The sequence below is a fragment of the Vanellus vanellus genome (genome assembly GCF_965231255.1).
Source record: "Vanellus vanellus genome assembly, chromosome: 6".
Classification (NCBI taxonomy): Eukaryota; Metazoa; Chordata; class Aves; order Charadriiformes; family Charadriidae; genus Vanellus; species Vanellus vanellus.
Genome location: NC_138911.1, coordinates 43,389,891 through 43,410,647, shown reverse-complemented (window position 1 = coordinate 43,410,647; position 20,757 = coordinate 43,389,891). Strand labels below are relative to the sequence as shown.

The 20,757-nt window shown below is 41.6% G+C and overlaps 1 protein-coding gene across 1 annotated transcript; it reads right to left on the bottom strand.

Annotated features, from left to right (window-relative positions):
- Positions 1–553: 553 nt before the first annotated feature.
- On the bottom strand, positions 554–16,954 carry FAM177A1 (family with sequence similarity 177 member A1). The gene is made up of 5 exons (XM_082485140.1): positions 16,820–16,954; positions 12,602–12,778; positions 5,453–5,519; positions 3,647–3,744; positions 554–2,831 (listed from the first exon to the last, which is right to left on the bottom strand). Exons 1-5 carry the CDS (start codon positions 16,904–16,906, stop codon positions 2,619–2,621), a joined length of 642 nt encoding a protein of 213 aa, XP_082341266.1. The 5' UTR covers positions 16,907–16,954; the 3' UTR covers positions 554–2,618.
- Between the last annotated feature and the right edge of the window lie 3,803 nt (positions 16,955–20,757).

Below are 20,757 nucleotides of genomic sequence, written 5' to 3'. Positions count from 1 at the left end.
ACTTAGGCCTTTTTCTTCTACATGTGTCTGAGAGAAAGTATAAGTAAATAATTATTGAACTGACTGAATAGTTACCAACTTCTTCAGAGGTTCATTAACAGAAATAAAACGGCACTAGCTTCAGGTCTAGTTAAAACTAATCCAAACACTAGGCTTTCATGAACTTAACCCCCTGTGCGAGTATTTTATATAATTAACTTAATTATACAGCTGTGCTACAGCAGTAGTTAAAGCAGTAAAACTCTCTTACTCTATAACAAAATTGTAGAAATGTGCTAACTTTCAGATAAAATTACAATAGCTCCAGGCCAGAGGTGGTTGCAATCCTGTACGATTTGTTAGCTCGAGGTAGTGGTGAATGCATGAGCACGTTACCAACTGTTACGTGAGCTTGTAAGGAAGGAGTGGAGGTAGTGGTGGTATCTTGAATTTCAGTGCTTGAATATTCCACTAGGATGCGTGAGTCAATAGTAACCAGCAAACAGGTACACAGTCGGGTGTGTGGGCATCATTTCAAAGACCATGCCCTTTTAAAGGAAAAGCCATAGCCAACTTCCAGTTCAAAAATTATATTAAATATAAAATAACCAGTTAATGCATTTACAGAAAAATTAAAACATTATGAAAGTAACCGCTTTCATACAGTTTGCAAAAAAACTGAAGGAAAGATTAAGTTAAGGCACAGTGAGTAATACAGTATTTTATACAAAGAAGTTTAAACCCAAGGCAGTGAGAGCATTTCTTATGCAACAGATAGTAGGGAGAGGGGGAAAAAACCAAACACAACTGACATTAATTTATTGGCAGAAAAGTAAAGTATCCTTCAGCTGTAAAGGTTTTACTCTTGAGCTATGTGAGGCTTTCTCTCTTGGACAGTGTAAGAACCCCCAACAAGCTGTTTTTCTGTGTATCCCCCAGGTGTTGAACTCAGCTCTCCCTTGCAGAAGTTCAGGGCTAAGGAGTGATGGTACACAGCTGTCAGCACCCTCTGTCTTACAGCTCAAAACACAGCAAAGAACAGAGCATCAAAGCAGATGGAATAGAACTGATGACTGAATCCTCCCCAGAAGATTTTTCTGTGGTGCTTGAGTACTAATGGCAGATGAGAGGCAAAGGAATCTGCTCTATAGGCCACTGGTTCAGCTAGAGGGTTGTCTGAAAGACATAACTGAACTCTGGAAACTAACAGCCAAGTTACCGGGCCTCTGATGTTACATCAGGCTCCTTAGGTGGTAGTGGGACCAAGGCCAGGGACACATGATGATACCCAATGCAATTTCACTGAAGACTATTTTTAAAAATTTCTTTAGAAGTCTCAAGGACAGAAGTAAGGTTCCACATAGTAATTAGTGCAGGTTCTCTGCTCTTTTACCCACAACGATTCTCTAGAGAAAGTGACTGAGGACTGACATCCGATTGTCCTGAAGTAAACCATTCACCTTTTACAAGCTACAAGTAGAACAGTAAAATTGCAGTAAAATAACCCTTAATTAGTATTTGGGGCTACTTAAAAGCTATGGAGCTACCTGCACTTCACTTAGACAACAATAAAAACTACTGTTGTTGCAGTATCACAACAAAGTGTTTTGTTTATTTAAGAAAAAGGAAGAGTCATAAGTTTGGTTTTGTGATTTCTAGTTATTTACGTAATCTGTGCTAGAGCAGGGAATAACATCTGTAATGGCACATCCCTTACTGGCAATTAGACAAATAGTCTGTTTAGGTTAATCAAGTACACTGACTCAGGTAATCCGTGTCCAAAAAAGTTTTCTAGAATGGTACCATACACAGTGTCCAGTGCATTCCATATAACTTAGCAAGGCTTTAGTTTATTTCCCAGGACAATTCATAGCACATAAAGAAGTATTGAAGCAGGTGAGTCCCTTAATTCTTGGCCTCGGGGTGAGAACATCTTACACTGATGCTGGTTCTGTAGTTTGCTGCAGCACCAAATGGAGCAGCTGAGCATGATTAGTCTCCAAGAGTGCTGGTACTTGTTAATAAGTTCTTAAGGGTGTTTACAGCCTTCTTTAAGTTTTTTTTTTTTAATATAAAAAAAAACAGTCAGTGGACCCTTAAATCTAATTAACATTAAATCTAACATTATCCCTTTTGTTAAACAATGACAGAAAAAAAATACATGCATACAATAGTGACAATAAATAGGGGGAACAGACACTATTATAATGACTTGTGAGTTACAGGGTATTGATTCCTATTAATCTATTCATAGAGAGCCGAGTTGCAAACAATGCAAATCAGAAGTAGGCATTTAGAAGTAGGAAACAGCACTGTGTGCAATCCACAGGTGTTGGAGACAAAGCAATTCGAAGAAAAGACATCTTTACTTGCTTTACGCATAAATTAGCTCACACATTCCATTTTAGACCAAATATTTGTAGTGCAATTTTCATTTTAACTGAAGTGCCAATTTGGCAGAATGCCTCAGCCTTTATTAGGCAGACAGACTGAACAGACATCACTGAGCTCTCTCCTGATCAATAAGAATGCTAGAAGCTGTATTTCACTGAACATGTATAATCCTATTTTTCCTGCTTCTTATAGCCAGATTGTGACACCTGACACTTTCTTTTCCTACGTTATACAGAGGTTTACACTTAAGGAGGGACAGGAACTACATCTTGTTTATTTTCCCCAAGGGACTGGCAATCTCCCTCATTTTCAAAGTTTACGTTCACAAATGAAGTGCATGCCGTTGCTTCAGGCTGGTCTGTCTGGACAGGAGCTTCGGCTTGCGGCTTGTTCTGCTGTTCCTGATGCTGTCTTTCTGCTTCTTCTGACATCTTGTTTTCCTGTTCCTCCTCTTCCTCCTAAAAATAGATAAACAGATTCATAAGCTACTGTTTACCACTTATTTCACTCTTTCCATAAGAGCATACCTATTACAAAGTTCCTATTACAAGGCAAGGACATCTGTTCCACTAGAAAACAGTCACTAGTTGATCATAAGATGATGTATATTCCAGAATTCCCATTATGGAAAAAAAAAATAATTTCCAAAAATGAAGGATTAAACTGTGTTAAATAAACACAGAAAGAATGTTGCATGTCTAGATAAGCAGGTTTTAGTCAATAGCAATAGTGATAGGTCTACCTTCTCTAAAGCTTTTTCAGCTCTTAATGATAAAGAGCTATCAAAAAAAAAAAAAGTAGTGAAGCTTCAAATATGTTTCCCATCTCTTCCAAATGAAGATTATTAAGGGGTTCTTTTTGCTTAAAGCACTGGCTACCTATCAGTCGTTTTCAGTTATGGTTTAGAACAAACGGTAACCTCATGTTCAATTTACCCTTGACACCTCGTTGACACAAGTTTTAGAGGTGGAAAGTATATTCCTAGCAGCCACATCTCTACAGTGTCCAGTAACTGCTCCATCCAACCTCCTCACACTATTGACCTGAAAATGCTTTATACAAGAGAAACAGAGCAGTGGTCAGGATGAGCTGGTGAGAAAAGGCTGATGGAGAAGCAAACGTTCATCAAGTGGCAAAGGAAAACTGAAGGCAAGCTGAAACAGAGGTTCTAAAGCTTCATTTTAGTGCCGGAATATAAATTTTGTTTTTTTAAAACATCAGGGAAGGCAAACTGGGAGAAAAAGAGCGGAGGAACCCTATCTCACACACATACCTCTCTCTTCATTCTGTAATACTCATCAATGGCATACTGGTATTTTGGTGTGCTTATTCCCAGAACAGATGCAATCTTTTCCCCAAGGAAATCACACACTAAAAAATAAAGAGAGGTTTACATAAGATTAGTATCTAGGAGAAAATTCTTAAGCACAGTTTTATTTTAAAAGGTATAATTCATCTTTCCTGAACGGTCTTCCATAGTCCTACTTCACTCAAAAGACAAACCCAAAATCTGCTACACTTGTCTACTTATGTGTAATTATTGGCTCAATATACTAAGAATTGTTCTTTAAGATAAAGAATGAACAAAAGGAGAACAACATGGAAATCAGTGAAAATCTGGATGGTGGTACTGTTTGAATTCTACTAATGTCAGCTCTGGATTGGTTTGTTTTTCTAGAGGATCAGTTAAAGGGTAAGACTTTAAGTGAACTTTAACTGAAAATTAAGGTTAGACAAAAATACATGGCTACCAACTGTATTAGCACTTCAGTCTAATGGTACCAGCAAACTAGACAGTTATTTATTGATATATGCATACTTCAAGTCGGTAGCAGTTTTAACAATGTTTAGTGGTGCATGCTAACGGATTAATAAAATATTTAGGTTTCAGCTGTCTCGGTTTTCAGGCCGAAGGCTACATGCAGCGCTACTTCGCTAAAACAGGTAGTGCCCAGTCTCAAGCATGGAACAGGTGGGCTTGTGTCAGTCAGTCTCTTTAGCGTGATGTTGGCCACAGCACAGGTTCTTGAGTAAAGGCAAGTAGGAAGTCAAATATATTGCACTTCAAATTGCAAATCTGCCCCAAGGATGCAAACGAGTTAGTCATCTTCAGGGAAAACAGGTTAGAAGCCAGCAATGGAATGATTCAAAGAGTATCCACGATAACGAGTTTTAGAGATATCATGGCATCCAGAGCTCTGTGCAAAAGACCAGTTCAAATTACAAATGTGAGAGGCAAAACTGAAGTGGGAAGAAGGAAGTACTGATCTTCAAATTCCTAAAAGATTTCTGAAAAAAGGAAAGCAGTATCTACCTTTGTATATGAAGAATAGATATAACAAGGAATAGAATTACGCTGTACATTAGAGAAAAAGTGTTTCTAAAAATAAGGATAGGTTAATTAATAGAATAGACTGCCAGTAGTTTTTAAAAATACTCAAATTTAGGTGTACAATGACAGAAACTCCACAATATTTGTCAAAAAAAAAAAAAAAAGATACTTTACACCTTGGGAAGAACACAGACTAGGACAAGCATTTTTAAAACTTCACAAAATTTTATGAGGTCCGCAGGTCAAATAAACTTCTATGCAGTGAGTTCAAGACTTCTGACAATAGTCTTATTTTGTAACCTCAGAGGTCTGTTGTAAAGTACAAGACTAGTTGAGTTCTTGGGATAATTTCTAGTTGTCGTCTTCATAAAAAATGTCAGTTTAGTTACTCCAAACAGCATTCTTTTCAGGTAACATCACACAAAATCATTCCATACAAAACCTAATAGAAAGCTGATATACTCCCTTGCAAAGACCACCCATGGGAAAAAAAGCGGAAATAAAGGGGGAAGAAAGTATTCAGCAAAAGGATGTTTTCTGTTCTTTCTTCCATTCAAGAGTTGTTGATTGAAAGTAAAAAAAAAAAAAAGTGCCTAAGGCAAGAGAGTACGTCTCCAGATATTAAAATACAGGTTCATTCATACTTTTGGAAAAATGGCCAGTAGCTCACAAAGATGATTTACAGTCTGTCAAAGCGACTTTCAATATCCGATTACTGGCTTAGCCGAGAATTAAATAAAGCAATACCTGATAAGGTTGATGTGGCAACTCGCAGCATGTGAAACCACAAGTAGGGTCCCCATGTGAGTGTTGTCTGTAAGAACAAGAGCAGTATAAATATGTATAGCTGTGTGTTCATGGCACATAGTAATACATGCAAAAGCTCAAACAGATTGAGAAAGAAAGATCTGCAATGTTTCCTGTTTGCCAGCTACCACAGTATTTTTGCTTTAAAATAAGTCTAGACCAGACAGACACGAAGCAAGGTATCACAGTAAGATATAAATATGACCATGTTTTACATCTGGGAACATTTGTTTCACTGGGTTTTGTTTCCAACTCCCAGACCTGGGAAATGACAAGCATCCAACTCAATCCCAAGGTAACTCCTGTAAGTAGAAAGCCCTTTCCATAATGTTTTGAATTCCATCAGGCCAAGAAAAGAGGTGAGCTAACCAAGTAGCCCCTCATTACAATAATGAGAACTGCAGAAGACTATAACCAAACCGAACCTTCAATGTAGTCCCTCGGCAAGAGGCTGCTTCCAAGTATTTACAACCAGATACGAAACAGGGCTCAAGTGGGGTCACCTCAAGCATTTGCATGCAATTGAGAAAGTCTCCGAAGTGCCTGCACACTAAGGCATGAAGCATGGGGAGTAAATACGAGGAGTCAGGGATCTGTGTGCAGCTGCAGGGCTGGGATCTTGCTGGGATCCCAGAGGTGTGGTGGACGGCTCCCATGGCTGGAATCTTGCTGCAGCAGGGGGACACAGGCTTTTTAGGAAGGACAAGCTGGGAAGACGAGGAGGGGGAGTTGCCCTCTGCACGACTACGGCATATTCATCGCCACAGAGGAAGTACTGCAGCCTCCAGACAAATTGAAATACTCACACATAGGAATTTAAAAAAAAATCAAAAATTAATGGGCATACATAGGCTATCCTCTTCATACATAGGCTATCCTCTTCACTAAGGAAAAAGGCTGCATCTCTTTAAAACAAAACAAAACAAACAACAAGATGTAATAAAAAGGAGAAGGGGAAAAGCTGTAGACTTTCACTTTTGTGAAAAGGCAAACTCAAATTTCATAGTGAACTAAAACATGTTTACCATTAAGAGTCTGTTGTATTCAGGCAAGCCCTTTGTTATGTATTTTCCCCCAGTAAAGATCTCTGTAGAGGTACTTTCAAGTGGAAAGTAGCAATTAAAAGTGTCAGCTTTTATTAAATGAAACCCATTAGCTCCGCTCAGTTGCATATATATTTATAACTTGTTGCTAAAAACTGTTCGATAGTAACCACTTTCTGTGATCTTATTCAATAGATGACTGTACAGGACAACCAATATTATTTATTGTAAATAATGCAGCTACAGAGACTAGTTGGTATAGCCTCAGTATGCACATACTAGACTTCAGTGCTTCCCAAGCACAGCCTCTACAAATCAGTGCAGCAAGAAATCGTCTGTCAAGCCAGAAACTCAAGTTGGGCAGGCTGAAAAAAGCCAGATGCTATATATTTTTGGCAGTGGGTATGGAAAATGTCCTGCCAAGGTAAAAATGTAAGCAAAACCAGCTGCTACCCTGCTTGCACAAAAGCACCTCCAGCTCGCTGATTACGTGCTCAGTTGGCAGACAGGCTAACGACAATCATTTTGGAGTTTGTTCAGTAAAGAAGTCAAGAAAAGTGCTGGAAAAGCTTGTTGCCACAGGTGCATGTAATGGTGTTGACGAGGCTCTGTACAATCCTTCATAACGAGGTGACAAGGTTAAAAAGCAGTCGCACAGAGTGCAGGATAAATAAGGGCCTGCTGTGTGGCTGTAAGCAAGAAGCTTCAAGAGCCCCTGTAACATTTAAGAGAGAAAAGACAAGCTGAACTTCAACGTGACAGAAGTAACTCTGACAGAATATTCTAAAATGTGGCAACACAAAAGTAGGGAACACCTGAGGCTCCGCAGACACAGAGGTTCTGTCTATTTCTACTGTTCCCCCACCACAATTAAAAACCAGTTTGATATGTTAGGAGCACTTCTAAGTTCAGGTTCATGGAAACCTCTGCTTTCTGACAAAGCCCGACTGGACACTTCTTCACCCCCACCAAGCAAGGCTTTGCCAGTCCCCTCAATTTAACAAAGGAGCATTCTTTCAAGTGTCTCACAAGGCAATATAAAACCATGAGAGAAGCTACTTCACACAAATTCAACAAGAGAAAGGAGGTGGCTTGGGACTAAACCACCAAGAACAACCAGGAACAAGGGAAGACATCCAAGGAATCGTGGAATCATAGAACGGTTTAGGTTGGAACGGACCTTGAAGATCATCAAGTTCCAAACCCCCTGCCATAGGCAGGGACACCTCCCACTAGACCAGGTTGCCCAAGGCCACGTCCAACCTGGCCCTGAACACCTCCAGGGATGGGGCCTCAACAACCTCTCTAGCCAACCTGTTCCAGTGCCTCACCACCCTCAAAGGGAAAAACTTCTTCCTAATGTTTAACCTGAACCTGCCCTCTTCCAGTTTGAAGCCATTCCCTCTCGTCCTATCACTACATGCCCTAGTAAAAAGTCCTTCCCCAGCTCTCCTGTAGGCCCCCTTTAGGTACTGGAAGGCCTCAATAAGATCTCCCCGGAGCCTTCTCTTCTCCAGGCTGAACAGCCCCAACCTCTCCATAGGAGAGGTGCTCCAGCCCTCGGATCATCCTCCTTCCCCCTCACCCCCTCCTTACTTCCTCTGGGTAAGTTTGGGTGGTTTCCCTGAGCACCTCAGAGACAGAAGCAGGAATGATGAACCTGATGTGAGAAGAGGCACTGGAGAAAACCAGAACTGTTTCGGTGATACAAACAGGGCTGGTGGGCAATGGCTCAATACAAACTAATCCTGCTCTGCGAAGCAGCTTTAACACATTGGGAAAACGGTACCCAAGATGGGTCCTACTAATGTTCAATAAGAACCACATACCGCAATACTGCATGTCAACCTCCTTTGGCCATGGAAGCCTTAACATTCAGTCTTTAATGAACACAAGGACACAGTAACACTGTATTTCTTGACTGGAAACAAGGGGCAGCAGTATGAAACACAGGACACTGGTTTATTATAGGGGATAGTATTTCTCCTGCCATCAGTCTCTTTAGTATCATTTCTACAAAGCTTCATTATACTATTCAGACTCCTGACTTTATTTTGATGTTTATGATGGAAAACACAATGGTTATGACAACTGGTTTTTAAATTACAAAAATTCCTAATGTGCAATTTTAATCCAAGTGCTACATTTTAAGTAGGAATGAACATAATGGAATAAACCGTTGATAAAACCAAGAGGGCTCCAGTTCAACAACAGAATACTATTTTCTTTCCTAGTATGGGGCTGCCAAAGGGAGCACACATGCACTCCCTTTAACTTCTGAGTGCACCATGTTCCTCAGCAATCCACATTTGTATGTATTTTTGGCAGATTTCAGGCCATAATAACTCTTGAACTTTCCAAACAAAGTAGGGTTTCTTTTTTGCCAGATAAAATGGCAAAATGAGGAAAAGAATAATTTCCTGATTTAAGAAAAAACAAATTCTGTATTTGAGAGTTAAAGTACACTGCCAAATAGATACTTTCCCATTGTTTACTGTGCCAAGATGAATTTTAAATTAGTTTAACTATTGACTAGTCATTGCTGTAATAGGTCCTTCAGTGTACACACCATGTAAAACTGTGGCATCTAAGACAAGCCAGTGAAAACAAGAACAGAAACACACACACCATCCTCCATCAAAAAGCTTCTACCATATTATGAGTAGCTGTTACTTGGTCAGTGACTATTTTTCTCCCTCATCCCCAAATTCTTAAAAGAAAATTGGAGTTCAGCGGTCCTCAAGAGAGGCTTTTTTGCTATTTGAAGTTAAGCTTCTTTTAACTACAGGGTATCAAGATAATCTTCCTGCAAGAAAGTGTTTCAATCTTTCTAAGCACTGAAGGTTAATAAAATTAAATCTCTTCTGGAGTTTTGTCACAGAGATGTTCTAAGTTTATCAGCAACAGTTACATTGCTTACAGTTGCTCTGAAAAGACTTACACTCCACCTTCTACCTATTCATGTAATAAGTTAATGCAATTAAGAGTTTATAGCAAATGGCCCTCCAGGAACACACAGAAATATTATCTTCTAGAACAGGTTAGAGAAATTTAATTACTCTAAGATAAAGTTTTGGTGGACAGAAGCAAAAGGAGATTTACATCTAAAGTGTAAGCATCTAAATTTTAGGACAGAATAGCAGACAGTTAAAATTAAAGCATTTATGTTATTAAAGCATTTAAATTTTAATTTGAGAACACTCAGATAATACTGAATGCAATTATCTAAAAAAAAAAAAAAAAAAAGAACAGGGAAAAATTTATTAAGCATACCCTGTGTTCTGGATTCAACTCATTCTTTTAAAAAAAAAAAAAAATCAAACCACAACAGAATGGACACTCCAGTCAAAGAACATTAATGAAGAGAGTGCTGACCTATAGAAGTATCAGAATAGCAAAATTTAAGACCCAGTTATTTTGGGGAATTTGTTATGACTGGCAACAGTCCATCACACTGAATGTTTTGGTTATCATATTACCAGGATACCTGTTACTTTGCTTAGTAAGAAAGACATTGCCATCATCTGCTTAGCTCTAAAACACAATTAAACCAAGGTACTTACTGAAGTTTCTTTACAACATGGCAAAATATTTGTTTCCCTTAAACTCCTTCAGAAGCTGCCAGGATGCCAACACCAGCTGAGCTTTGAGATTTCGTGATGAAAAGTTTCTATTCAAAATATTAAGTGTGCTTTTTCTAAAAATAAATTGGACTAGAAACAGCTATTACTTGCAACATACTTTTTCGTATCCCAACTGAGATAACAAGTTTTAGACATGCTGGTCTCAGCAAACTGACTATTTAATTGCTTTTATAGAAATCCTACAATAAAAACATTTTTAAGGCAGCTGTTGGCTAAAACATCAAAGCTCAGCTTGGACTAACATTTCTTCAATTGACTGGCTCAGCTGGGATACACGAAGCATGCAGCAGATAAGGTAAACTTCACTTAATGGCAACCCTTGGTCTAATCAAGTTTATTCTGTCAAGGTAAAAAGCAATACATAATAAGGCATACTGTGCTCCACAATAAACTATTCTGGTTTGGGGGGTCCTTTTATTTAAAAGTGTAATAAAAATTAAGGATTTCATAAACTATAAGAGGAGAATAAAGCAATCTTAACTGTGCCATACAATATACTTTTTGGTATTCAGGAAAAAAAAAAAATCCGTATTAGGAAAGCAGGAGGACACAGCACTCCCAGCTGTTGTGCACATTCAAGAGCTTTTTAGTTAAGTGTCCATTTGTACAGCAGCGTGCACATCTCTGGCCCCACAAAACATACATCAAGGCTCGTGAGCCTTCCATCGCTGCCCCACTATGGAACAATTCTACTGAGAGGAAACGGCACAAAAAGTTATACCGATCTGGTCCCCTGCTAATTATAGTTCGGAAAAAAAATCTCTTACACATCCATGGATATCTGACATGACCCGTATCCTGAGGAACAGATCCAACTCTGAAGATACCTGAACATCACTAAAACATTCAGTAGGTTTCACAGTTCTTGCATTTCTTCGAGTAGGTCCTTAGGGAGGAAAAAAACACCCCAACACCCAGCAAGGCACCTTAACTCATTGTTTGTGAGTATAATACATGTATTTTCAATCTATAAACTTCAGGTGTAATTTATACTGATGATATCCTACCTGCTCTCAGCCTAACGTGACTTTTCGTTGGATACAAGAACTACCTAGCAAGAAAGAGATAGCGGTACCATCAACCCACACAAGATGAAATGCAACAGCTTCACCTGTGAATCGCTAAGGAACCCCCAATCCCAGCTGAATTCCCATAGTTTCACTGCAGCTCAGTCCTCAAATGACTTTTTTTTTTCTTCAATATAAATTCATTTTACAGAGGGGAAAAAATGAACTGATTAACAGTACTACCCGAAGCAAACCCCTTATGGTTCACCACTCCCTCAGTTTCTGTCCACGCAAAGACTCCTTATCTGAAGTGTGGGAACAGGCAGCTCTACACCAGCATCTGCCCCCAGTGTGCAACCAGGCAGGACCAGTTGCTGCACAAAGCAACGACTCCCAGCTGCCCCACCGCATTCCAGCACATCAGGAAGGACCCAGCCAATTTCAGAGTCTCCACCTCTAGCTCAGTACAGGCAACCAAGCCCAGAGTAGGGCCAGGAAGAGAGCCCCACCACAGGCAGGGAATAGGACTGCAGACTCAATTCATTGGGGTAAGAATTGTTATAGGAGGGTAGAGAAAAGAGGTGGTTGGGACCCCAGTTTTTGTGGGTGTCATAAAAGACACACGAGACTAGGGAAGTGGAGAGATGAAGGGATGGATGCAGATCTTCTCTGGGACTGACTGCCAGAGGGCAGGGAGCTGCTGCCACCAGTGCTGGCACACACGGCTGCGAGCTCTGCAAAGACACTATCACTACAAAATAGATTGTCAGACACACCAACAGAGTAAAACAGCACATATATTTCATTCTACCTCTAAGTACAGTTCCAGAATCATTGACAAAACATATTTTAACAGCTACAATGCACACTATTGATGACAGCTTTGTCAAAACGCCTCTTGAATTTGGACCAATAAATGGAGACTCCATTCATAGGTCGAGAAACATCTTAACAGCTTACAAGACAGATGAATGTTACATACATAGACTCGGCACGTCCTTTAAAACCTGGGTTTGATATATCATGAATTACAGCAGTTTTCCTTTATTTCTGCAACTCATCTGTTTCTTTCCCTTCTATACTCTTCTAATTACATCAAATTGCTTGTGTGGTAACACTAAATTACAGGTTCAACTCTCCACTGTCACCAAACATAAGGAAACAAATGCCTTCTCTTCACTTCTTTTTAAACAACAGAACAAATCAAGGACACACCAAGCAAATATTATTAGAGGGGGAAATGCTGGAATGGACAGACTAGAACTGTCAAAATCAAATTAAGGTAATCTTTAATACTAAACACTAAGTCAGATTTGTGACACAAACATTAAAGTATAAAATGCGGGTAGTTACCTAGTAAACCAGAAGTTGCAATTTATCAAGTAAAATACTTACAGGATCTACAGGTGGCAACAGGTCTTTTTTCTCTTGTTCATCTTCCTCTTCATCTGTGCTATATTCTTCCATTGTTTCTCCACTTGCAAAATGAATAACCCTCCTTGGAATTTTCTTCTTCTTTCCTATGACGCCCAGCTCCACATTCTCAAAGCCTTTATCTCCATTTGCAAGTTGCTATAAAGAAGAAAATAAATCATTATCTCAAGCACACGCTCCTGGAACTGGAAAAATTCCTCCTTAAAAAACTTCAAGAGATATTTAAAATATTTTAGATTGATTAGCATATACAATGAACATTTGCTGTAGGTAAAAGATAAGACTGAAACATTGTTGTTTGCAGATACATAAAAACTGATCTCTTCACTAAAAATAACAAAAGATAAGTGCCTTCACTCCAGCATGGACAGGTGGTATTAAAACCATATATTCCGAAAGAGCACTGTGTTACATAGGAGTTTCTTAGCTGGACACTTTGTTAACTAACTAAGCAGCCAGGCTCAAGCTTTAAAAAGATGCATCAAGGAATCTGCCTCGGTGGCCATTTTTCAGCAATCACAATTAGTACAAGGGACCATGCTAAAAGAACAACACTTAGTTTTGTGGCTAAGGACATCTAAAAAGAGAAGTACAAGGTCTGTTCTTGTTCTTCCAGCTGCTGAATACTACAATGCAGTCTTTGGGTCACAAGCATTAAAAGAATATACTTCTAATCCAAAGGCCAATCAATAATTCTTCAGGCTAGTTACTCCTATGGCCAGAGAATTTTAGTAAGGTCTTGTATTGTATCTATCAAATCAGAGCCTTCACCTTGGTGGGGCTTTTAGATGCTACTGCATCAAATGCATAAAACTGTTCTGAAAACACTTCTGTCATGCAGAGAAGGACACAGAAGTTAGGAAATGCCAGACACATGTTTTCAACGTACCACAAAGATTTTTAAAAATCCATGATCTTACATAATTGAAAACCATATCATAAGGAATAAGATGTATGTACATTTACACAGAATTCAGGTTGCATCAAATGGGCACATTCCAATTTTCGACTTCTTGTCTGTGCAACCTTAACAGCCTCTACACATCACAAATCATAATTATTAATAAAAATACATATTTCATCACATAGTTGTAAGGCATCTCTTAGTCGTTGTGAGCGCAGCATTACTATTCCTGTCTCTCATGCTAGATTACATTAATTAGCTTCTCTCATGCTAGATTACATTAATTAGCTTTAGAACACAAAGAGGCTGGGTTAGCTGGGCAAGCCAGTGTGCATGGTAGAGAGGGGCAGGAGGGGGCCGTGGGGAACAGAACGGCTTCCTTCATTCCAGGCATAGATTTTTCTCATGCCCACAGAGAAGAGGGAGGGAAGGTAAAGATCACGTGCCAAGCTCTACAGGGTGGAGAGGGAGCGCACACATTTATCATCTCTCCCAGCCCTCGTACCGCTGCTTCTCAAAACTGCAAGTCATTTCAGCTTCCCGAGCTTATCTTTAGCTACCGTGGCACACTTGGGACGTTTTCCTGGAGGAGCAGAGCAGAATCAAGTGACAAGTTTGCAACGGGGTAATTCAGATGAAAAGGCATTACATTTTCATGCAGAATTACATTTCTATGTAGAAAGACAAAAATGACTATCCAGGGCCCAGCGCACTCTCTCTGCTGCCTATCAGTCTTGGGAACAGAGCAGGAAGAGAACAGCAAAGCTGCAAAAAAAACCCAAATGCTGAAAACAGTGAAGCAATCTAAGCACAGGGAGTGCTCCTTGCTGCCACTATAAAAGTGGGCACCACTTATGGTGACGCAGTTCTGTATTTTTTGGAGCAAAGACCACCACAGAATCAGCCTTTTATGAACATTTCACGCTCCTTTATTGGCATCGTACAATGATGCCATTTTTCATGTTTAGTCACAGTGCTGAAGAGCACTATTTCTTGCAACACAGCATCACAAATATTACTGTGATTAGTAACAGCAAGCAACATGAGCCTCTCCTTAGAGATCCTCTAAAGGCACGTTCTCTTCATCTGATTTTGGCTCGTTTAAGTCAAATGCTTCAAATATTTTAACTTAGAAAAAAAACTGTAGTTAATATTTAAAGTTTAAAAAGCAGGCTTTAATTCCCTGCACACCCATCCCACACTCCACTTACACTACCTATGGTAAGCAGCTTCACATAGCTGGTACTGGTAGAAAGTTTCAGATAAATGCAGTAGTTCAAGACAGTAAGGATTCATCAAGGAATGATAAATCTGGTTCCCTTAGTAATCTGGTTCAGAGTCCTAAATTATTAAATAAAATAATACATATCAGCTGTTGCTTTGGTTGTTACCTAGTCAACAAACCTGGATGTGAGTTGTAGTCATCACTGTAGCATTTGACCTTTTAATTTTTACATGCACAACATCTATAAAAGCCAACTGTCCCAGCTGCAAGCAGAGAGTTCAGCATCAGTAAATTTTATTTTTCTTTCCAAAACTGTGGCAAGGGAGATCTATTTTAGAATTGCCAGCTAGGCTCACTTTATAGCTCAAATGTTATGGTATCTCCTGTTTGAGGCTTTACACTTTTGATCTTCCTTTACAAATTTGATCTTCTCTTCCAATTCAAGAAGTTGTTACACAGCTTTGGTCAGGTTGCCACCTTTTTTTTTTTTTTTTTTTCCCTACAGGTTCCTCCCTCTCCAACACATTATATGGGTCTTGAAAGACTCAGCATTTGTCTTAACCTTGTGCCATGAAAGTATTTACTTTGGCTTCTATTCCAGCAACTACTAGACACAAAAGCCAGTCACCCTTGCACTTTCACCACACTAGCTAATGCTCTTAAGGTACCCGCTGAACACTGCAAAGCTACTTCCTTTTTCTTTTAGATGCCCTCTTGGAATTTTTCTTGGCATTATGGCACCCGTACAAACCCCATCTGTCAGGAAGTCAGCATCTGAAACTGCTGCTCCTTGTTTACCCTCTTCACACTCACTCTCTTATCCTCACCCTTTGGCCAGAAACTGAGAGAGAGCAAGGCACATTTTGGCTGGGTTAGTACAATACCCAGCACAATGGAATTTCAGTCCGCATCCAAAATACCGAAATAAATAAACCACAATTAAGGGTGAGGTCTGCAAGGACACCTGCAGGTAAGCAAGGAGAGCTCACACAACTAACATTACATGATGCAATCACGTAAAGTTTCATAAGGAAGAGGGAGAGGCAAAAAGGAATAGGGAGAGCGGACTATTCACTTTGGCATTTTTTAATCTGTTGGGCTCAGGTATCCTTATGAGAGCCTATGACCCAAAATGCCAAATCTCTGACATCCACTCTTCCTCAGATAGATGACTAATTCCATTTGCACAGATATACTGGCCTGACAGTGCTAGTTACTAGAAGACTGGTAACAGTTGGTGAGAAATATTTCTACCCATGCTATCTTGCCTGCCTTACTGATTTAATTTGTGCTACCTTTTTTTTTTTTTTTTTTTTTTTTCGGGGTTGTTAGGGTGTTTTGGTTCGGGGATTTTTTTTTTTTTCCCGTGTTGCTTGGCTTTCCACCCTTGTGTTTCAACCGAAATTGAACAGCACGAGTCTTGCTGCGGCAGAAGACAACAAAATCACAGAGTCCGTCTGTAAGAGAAGGCACCCTGGGAAGAAGCAGCCTTGGAAGGGCACCGCGGCCAATGCAGGTGCGGCGCCGGCCACGCTGGGCCCGAGGCCCGGGACAGCCGCGGCGGGGCACGGAGAGCCGCCCGGGTCACAGCCTCGTCAGCAGCGGCTGTCCCCGGCCACCTCCAGCGCCGCGGCCAACTTGGCAGCGCGGAGGGAAGCGGAAACCTGTCTCAATCTAATATTTATCAGGCTCGTTTGTCCGCGGCATTATCTGCCGGCGAACAGGAGACGCCGGTGACACGCGTGCCCGCCGCGCTGGCTGTAATTACAGCGCGCTGGAAGGACAGACAGACTGACAGACCGGCCTCCTCCCACCGCGGCCAGGCCCTCCTCATCACCCGCCACCCACAGCGGAGAACCGGGGGCTCCCCCCGCTCCCGCACCACCCGGGGAGGGGGACAGGCCGCGGCTGCTACCCTGGCCCCGGCGCCAGCCCGACCCCAACGCCACCGCCCTCCCCACAGGGCCTCGCCCTTTTCCGGCGGCGGCCTCCCTCCTCCCGCGGCCCGGCCGGCAGAGAGGCCGCTCCGCCGGCCCCGGCCCCCGCTCACCTGCTCGGGCTCCATGGCGCAGGCGGCAGCCGCGGGGCCGGCGGCGGGCGCGCAGTAGAGGGTGATGGCGGACAGCCCCTGCTCCATGCTCCCTCCCGCCCGCCGCCGCCGCGCCGGGGGAGGGCGGCAGCGGGCCCGCCGCGGCCCAGGGAGGCGATCCGGGCGGCACCGCCCGTCACACCGCCCGCCGGGGCGGCGCTTGCAGCCCGCCGCGGCCTGCTGGGCCGCCGCCCGCGCCCCGGGGGGTGGGCGCCTCGCCGGGGCCGGCCGTGCTCCTCGGGCCCCGCAGCCACCCGGGGAGAGGCGCCCGGTGGGTCCCCCGGGAGCGGGACCGAGCCGCTACCGGCCTCGGTCATTTCACTCAGCAACAAGGGGAGGGAGATGGGGAAGAGAGCAGAGGCCGGCGGGCAGACAGAGGGGAAGCACAGCCCCTCTGCAAAGAGGGGGAACTCTGCGCGTTACAGGGAAATGCGCACATCATCTTGCCCCAATATTGTAGAAATCGGCAAAATAATAAAAGAATATTTTGAGAGGGACATTAAGTTAATGGACAGTGACAGCCCCTGAGCTGCTTGCTGCCCTGAACAGCTCCTGGGCTGCAGGGCGGCTGTGCTGCATCTTCCCGTGCGTCAGCCGACAGAGGTCCTCACGCCACCGGTGACACCCAACCCCTGCTGTCATGAACAACTCGTAAACAACAAATTTTCACATTCTGACTTAGAACAAATTAATCTGAAGGAGCTGCACATCCACAGTGCTTATTGCAATCACCAGGAGGTTTTGGCATACACGGAAAGCAGCTCTGCTCTTCCCCAGCAACATAACTCCCCAAGCAGCGCTCTCCTCCAGAAGAGCCAACCTGGCTGAGCCTTTCAGTGCCTGGCCTTGGCTCGGGGAATTCAACGCATTTGAAAGGACAAACCACAGAACAAGAAAGAAATGCAAACCCATGGTGCCCTGGCCCCCGGGACATATCTGGGTGAGAAAATAACATTTATTGCCAGGAGGCAGGGAGGAGAGTTTGTCAGACAAGTGGTTCACTCAGCTGCCCCAGGGGAGAGCTGGAATCTTCATCCCCTGTGCTGAGGCCACCTTACTGCAGCTGAATAAGGAGCCAGGGCTGAGCTAGGCAAAAGGCACATTAGCCAATGCCAGCTACTGGTAAAAACAGCTGGAGGTGGAAGCATTTGAAACATCCTGTTGATGGGACTGAGGAGTGAGTAATTTTAATTTTTTCTAAAAAGGCTGGAGCCAGTGGCTGTAACATGCACTCATTTACGTGACAGCAAGAACCATCCTTCAATCCTGTATCATTAAGAATAGCTGCCACCAGAATCACAGGCTGTAGCATAGACAGGCTCTTAAGCACTTTCTTAGTCATATTATCAAAGCATTTTCCAGATCCTATGATACATTAAAGTCCCAGGTAAACTATAGACATACCTTATTTACAATTATACTAGCACAAGGCAGAAAATGTTCCCATTATGGAAGAGGGTGACACACAGAATGTACTATTGAATGCATGATTACAGAAACACATGAATTAAAGATTAGATTACTATTTTAGATAGTACAGGACTGAGAACCTGCTTTGTATGTTAAAACAAAGAGGTATTACTTAAGCCTGCAAAGAAACAAACTAATGTAAGGGCACATAAATACCTCTTACCCTTAGTAGAGTCTACATTCCGTTTAGTAAGGACAAGTTGAAATAGGGTAGCAGCTCTTAAAGAACAGCATTAAATCAACCAGCTGACTTGCTCTCCTTTGCCTCCACTGCAATTACAGCAGCTGAACAGTAACATTGAAGTCAGTCTTTCGCCTGCCAGAACAATTCGCATTTGCAACTTAGACAAGTTTAATAGATTTAGCAAGTGTCAATAATGAAAGACCAAAGAAAAAGTAAAGACTGTTAACAAACCAACCTATGGCTATTTGTGTGTGCGCTAGTAGTTAATTGTCCAGCTCCTATCGCACAGCTGCCTATTGACCATCATAACCGTTTCCTCATAGCAGGCTGCTCAGCAGAGAGGCCTAAGAATAGTTACCATGAACTACATCATGCATCCTTTGCCCTACTCAAAGAGGATACTTATATTTGAACTGCTAAGGTCCTCCTCTTTCTTGAAGGAGTAAAAAAATTCCAAACCTGTTGTTCTAGCCCTATGGGTAGGGTTTTCCTTAAAAAGGCAGCAAACTGACGAAGCATGCACCAACAACACAGTTATTCCACAGCTGGTGCTTTTCCACTTTTACAGAGCAACCACTATCTTCCAAACAAGTAAACAGGCAACAGATACTTATTTCTATATTAGTCTGCTGGATGTCAAAGGATGTTAACATCCTTTAACCAATGAAAAGGGTGACTACGGGATGTCACTGGTCTTGAAACAAGGGTGAACTAAAACAGAGTTAGAGCTGAGCTTATTTTATATATTACTGTCTTGTCCCTTGGCTCCTTCTAGTGGCCTTCCCCAGGCGCTACAATTACCTAAACATTACTTTCAAGTTCCCAGCGAACTTGGTTTAGCCATATGTCCAGACACCAAACTTGTCTGAGCAGCAGCAACATCTTTCACTAAAATATACACAGAAAGACAGACCTCAGCCTTCTAAGCAATTCCAGTGAAGTTAGTTTGCCTCTTAACTTTTCAGGCTTTTTGTATGCCAGAGAAAACTTTTCTGCAGAACATGGTGAGATCCTGTTGAGGACAAGTACAAGAAGCCTAAGACAAGAAAAGAGTGCTGGTAGAGTTGTTACTCACAGCACTTGCTGACAGTGTTCTATGCGGCCTCTCCTAGCTTGATACAATTAAGTCGCCAATTCCGAATGCCAAACAAAATACACAGAACATTGTAGCTTCTGTTCCTGCAACAACTTCAGGATTTTCTTCTACACATCCTTCTCCGCAGAATCCACAAACATAAAAAAAATAATTATTGCCCACACTCCCTAAAATAGCTTTATAGGAGTAAAACAATGAGAAAGTTTTATAGGTGCTCCTTTACAGTTGAACTGTCCTTTTAAGTGCCTCCAACATGAATCTATTTTTTAAAAAAACAAACAAACAAAAAACAAAACACAACCAACCTTGAGATCTTTAGGCAATTATTCAAGCAGGCTCCAAGGTCTTTTCTACCTGTCATGTTAAGGTAGGAGCGGTATACTGCTGTTAGTTTATTCCAGCATATGCCTTAGAAATAACAAATCCCACATCTTAAAGGAAATGCTTTCTAAACCTGCCCTTGCCTCTGACAACACACAGCTAGTGACAGCTCTCTTCTTACCTGGTAGCAGTAGTTTGGAAACGGTGAACTAAAGACTAAAACTAAATGTATGCAATGAATTGAAAATAGAAAGAGTTAATTGTTGGTAACTTGACAGTCTGACTGAGCCTGTCCAGAAGCACAGTGCTTCACTGTTCATCCTCAATACGCCCATTCATGTTTGATTTCCATCAAAAGCATTCAACATAACTATCTACTCTTTCCTACCAACTACATGCCAAACCATGATTTATTTGCTGCTCTTTGCTGTATGGTTTTGTAAATTGCATTGGTTTGTACTGCTCAAGAACTGCAGATACTATTAAAAGAAAAAAAAAAAACCAACACATTTCAGTAAACACACACCACTAAAGTACTTGAGGACAGCTCCCCCACAAGCTGGTGATATACCAGGACTCATTCTTTTGTTACATTTAAAATACTAAGATCCAACTTAACCAATCGTTCTACAGACTAATGCTATACTTAAAATGCAGCACTGTAGGTAAATGGCATACCTGAAGATCTTTCTGCATCCTCCATGCATTGGATACAGACATGTACCACTAGTCACACATAAAATACTTATAATACTTATACACATTATAAACCAAGTTACAGCATACCTAGTTTTATTAGCACAAGAGCATAATTACCTATATAAGCTA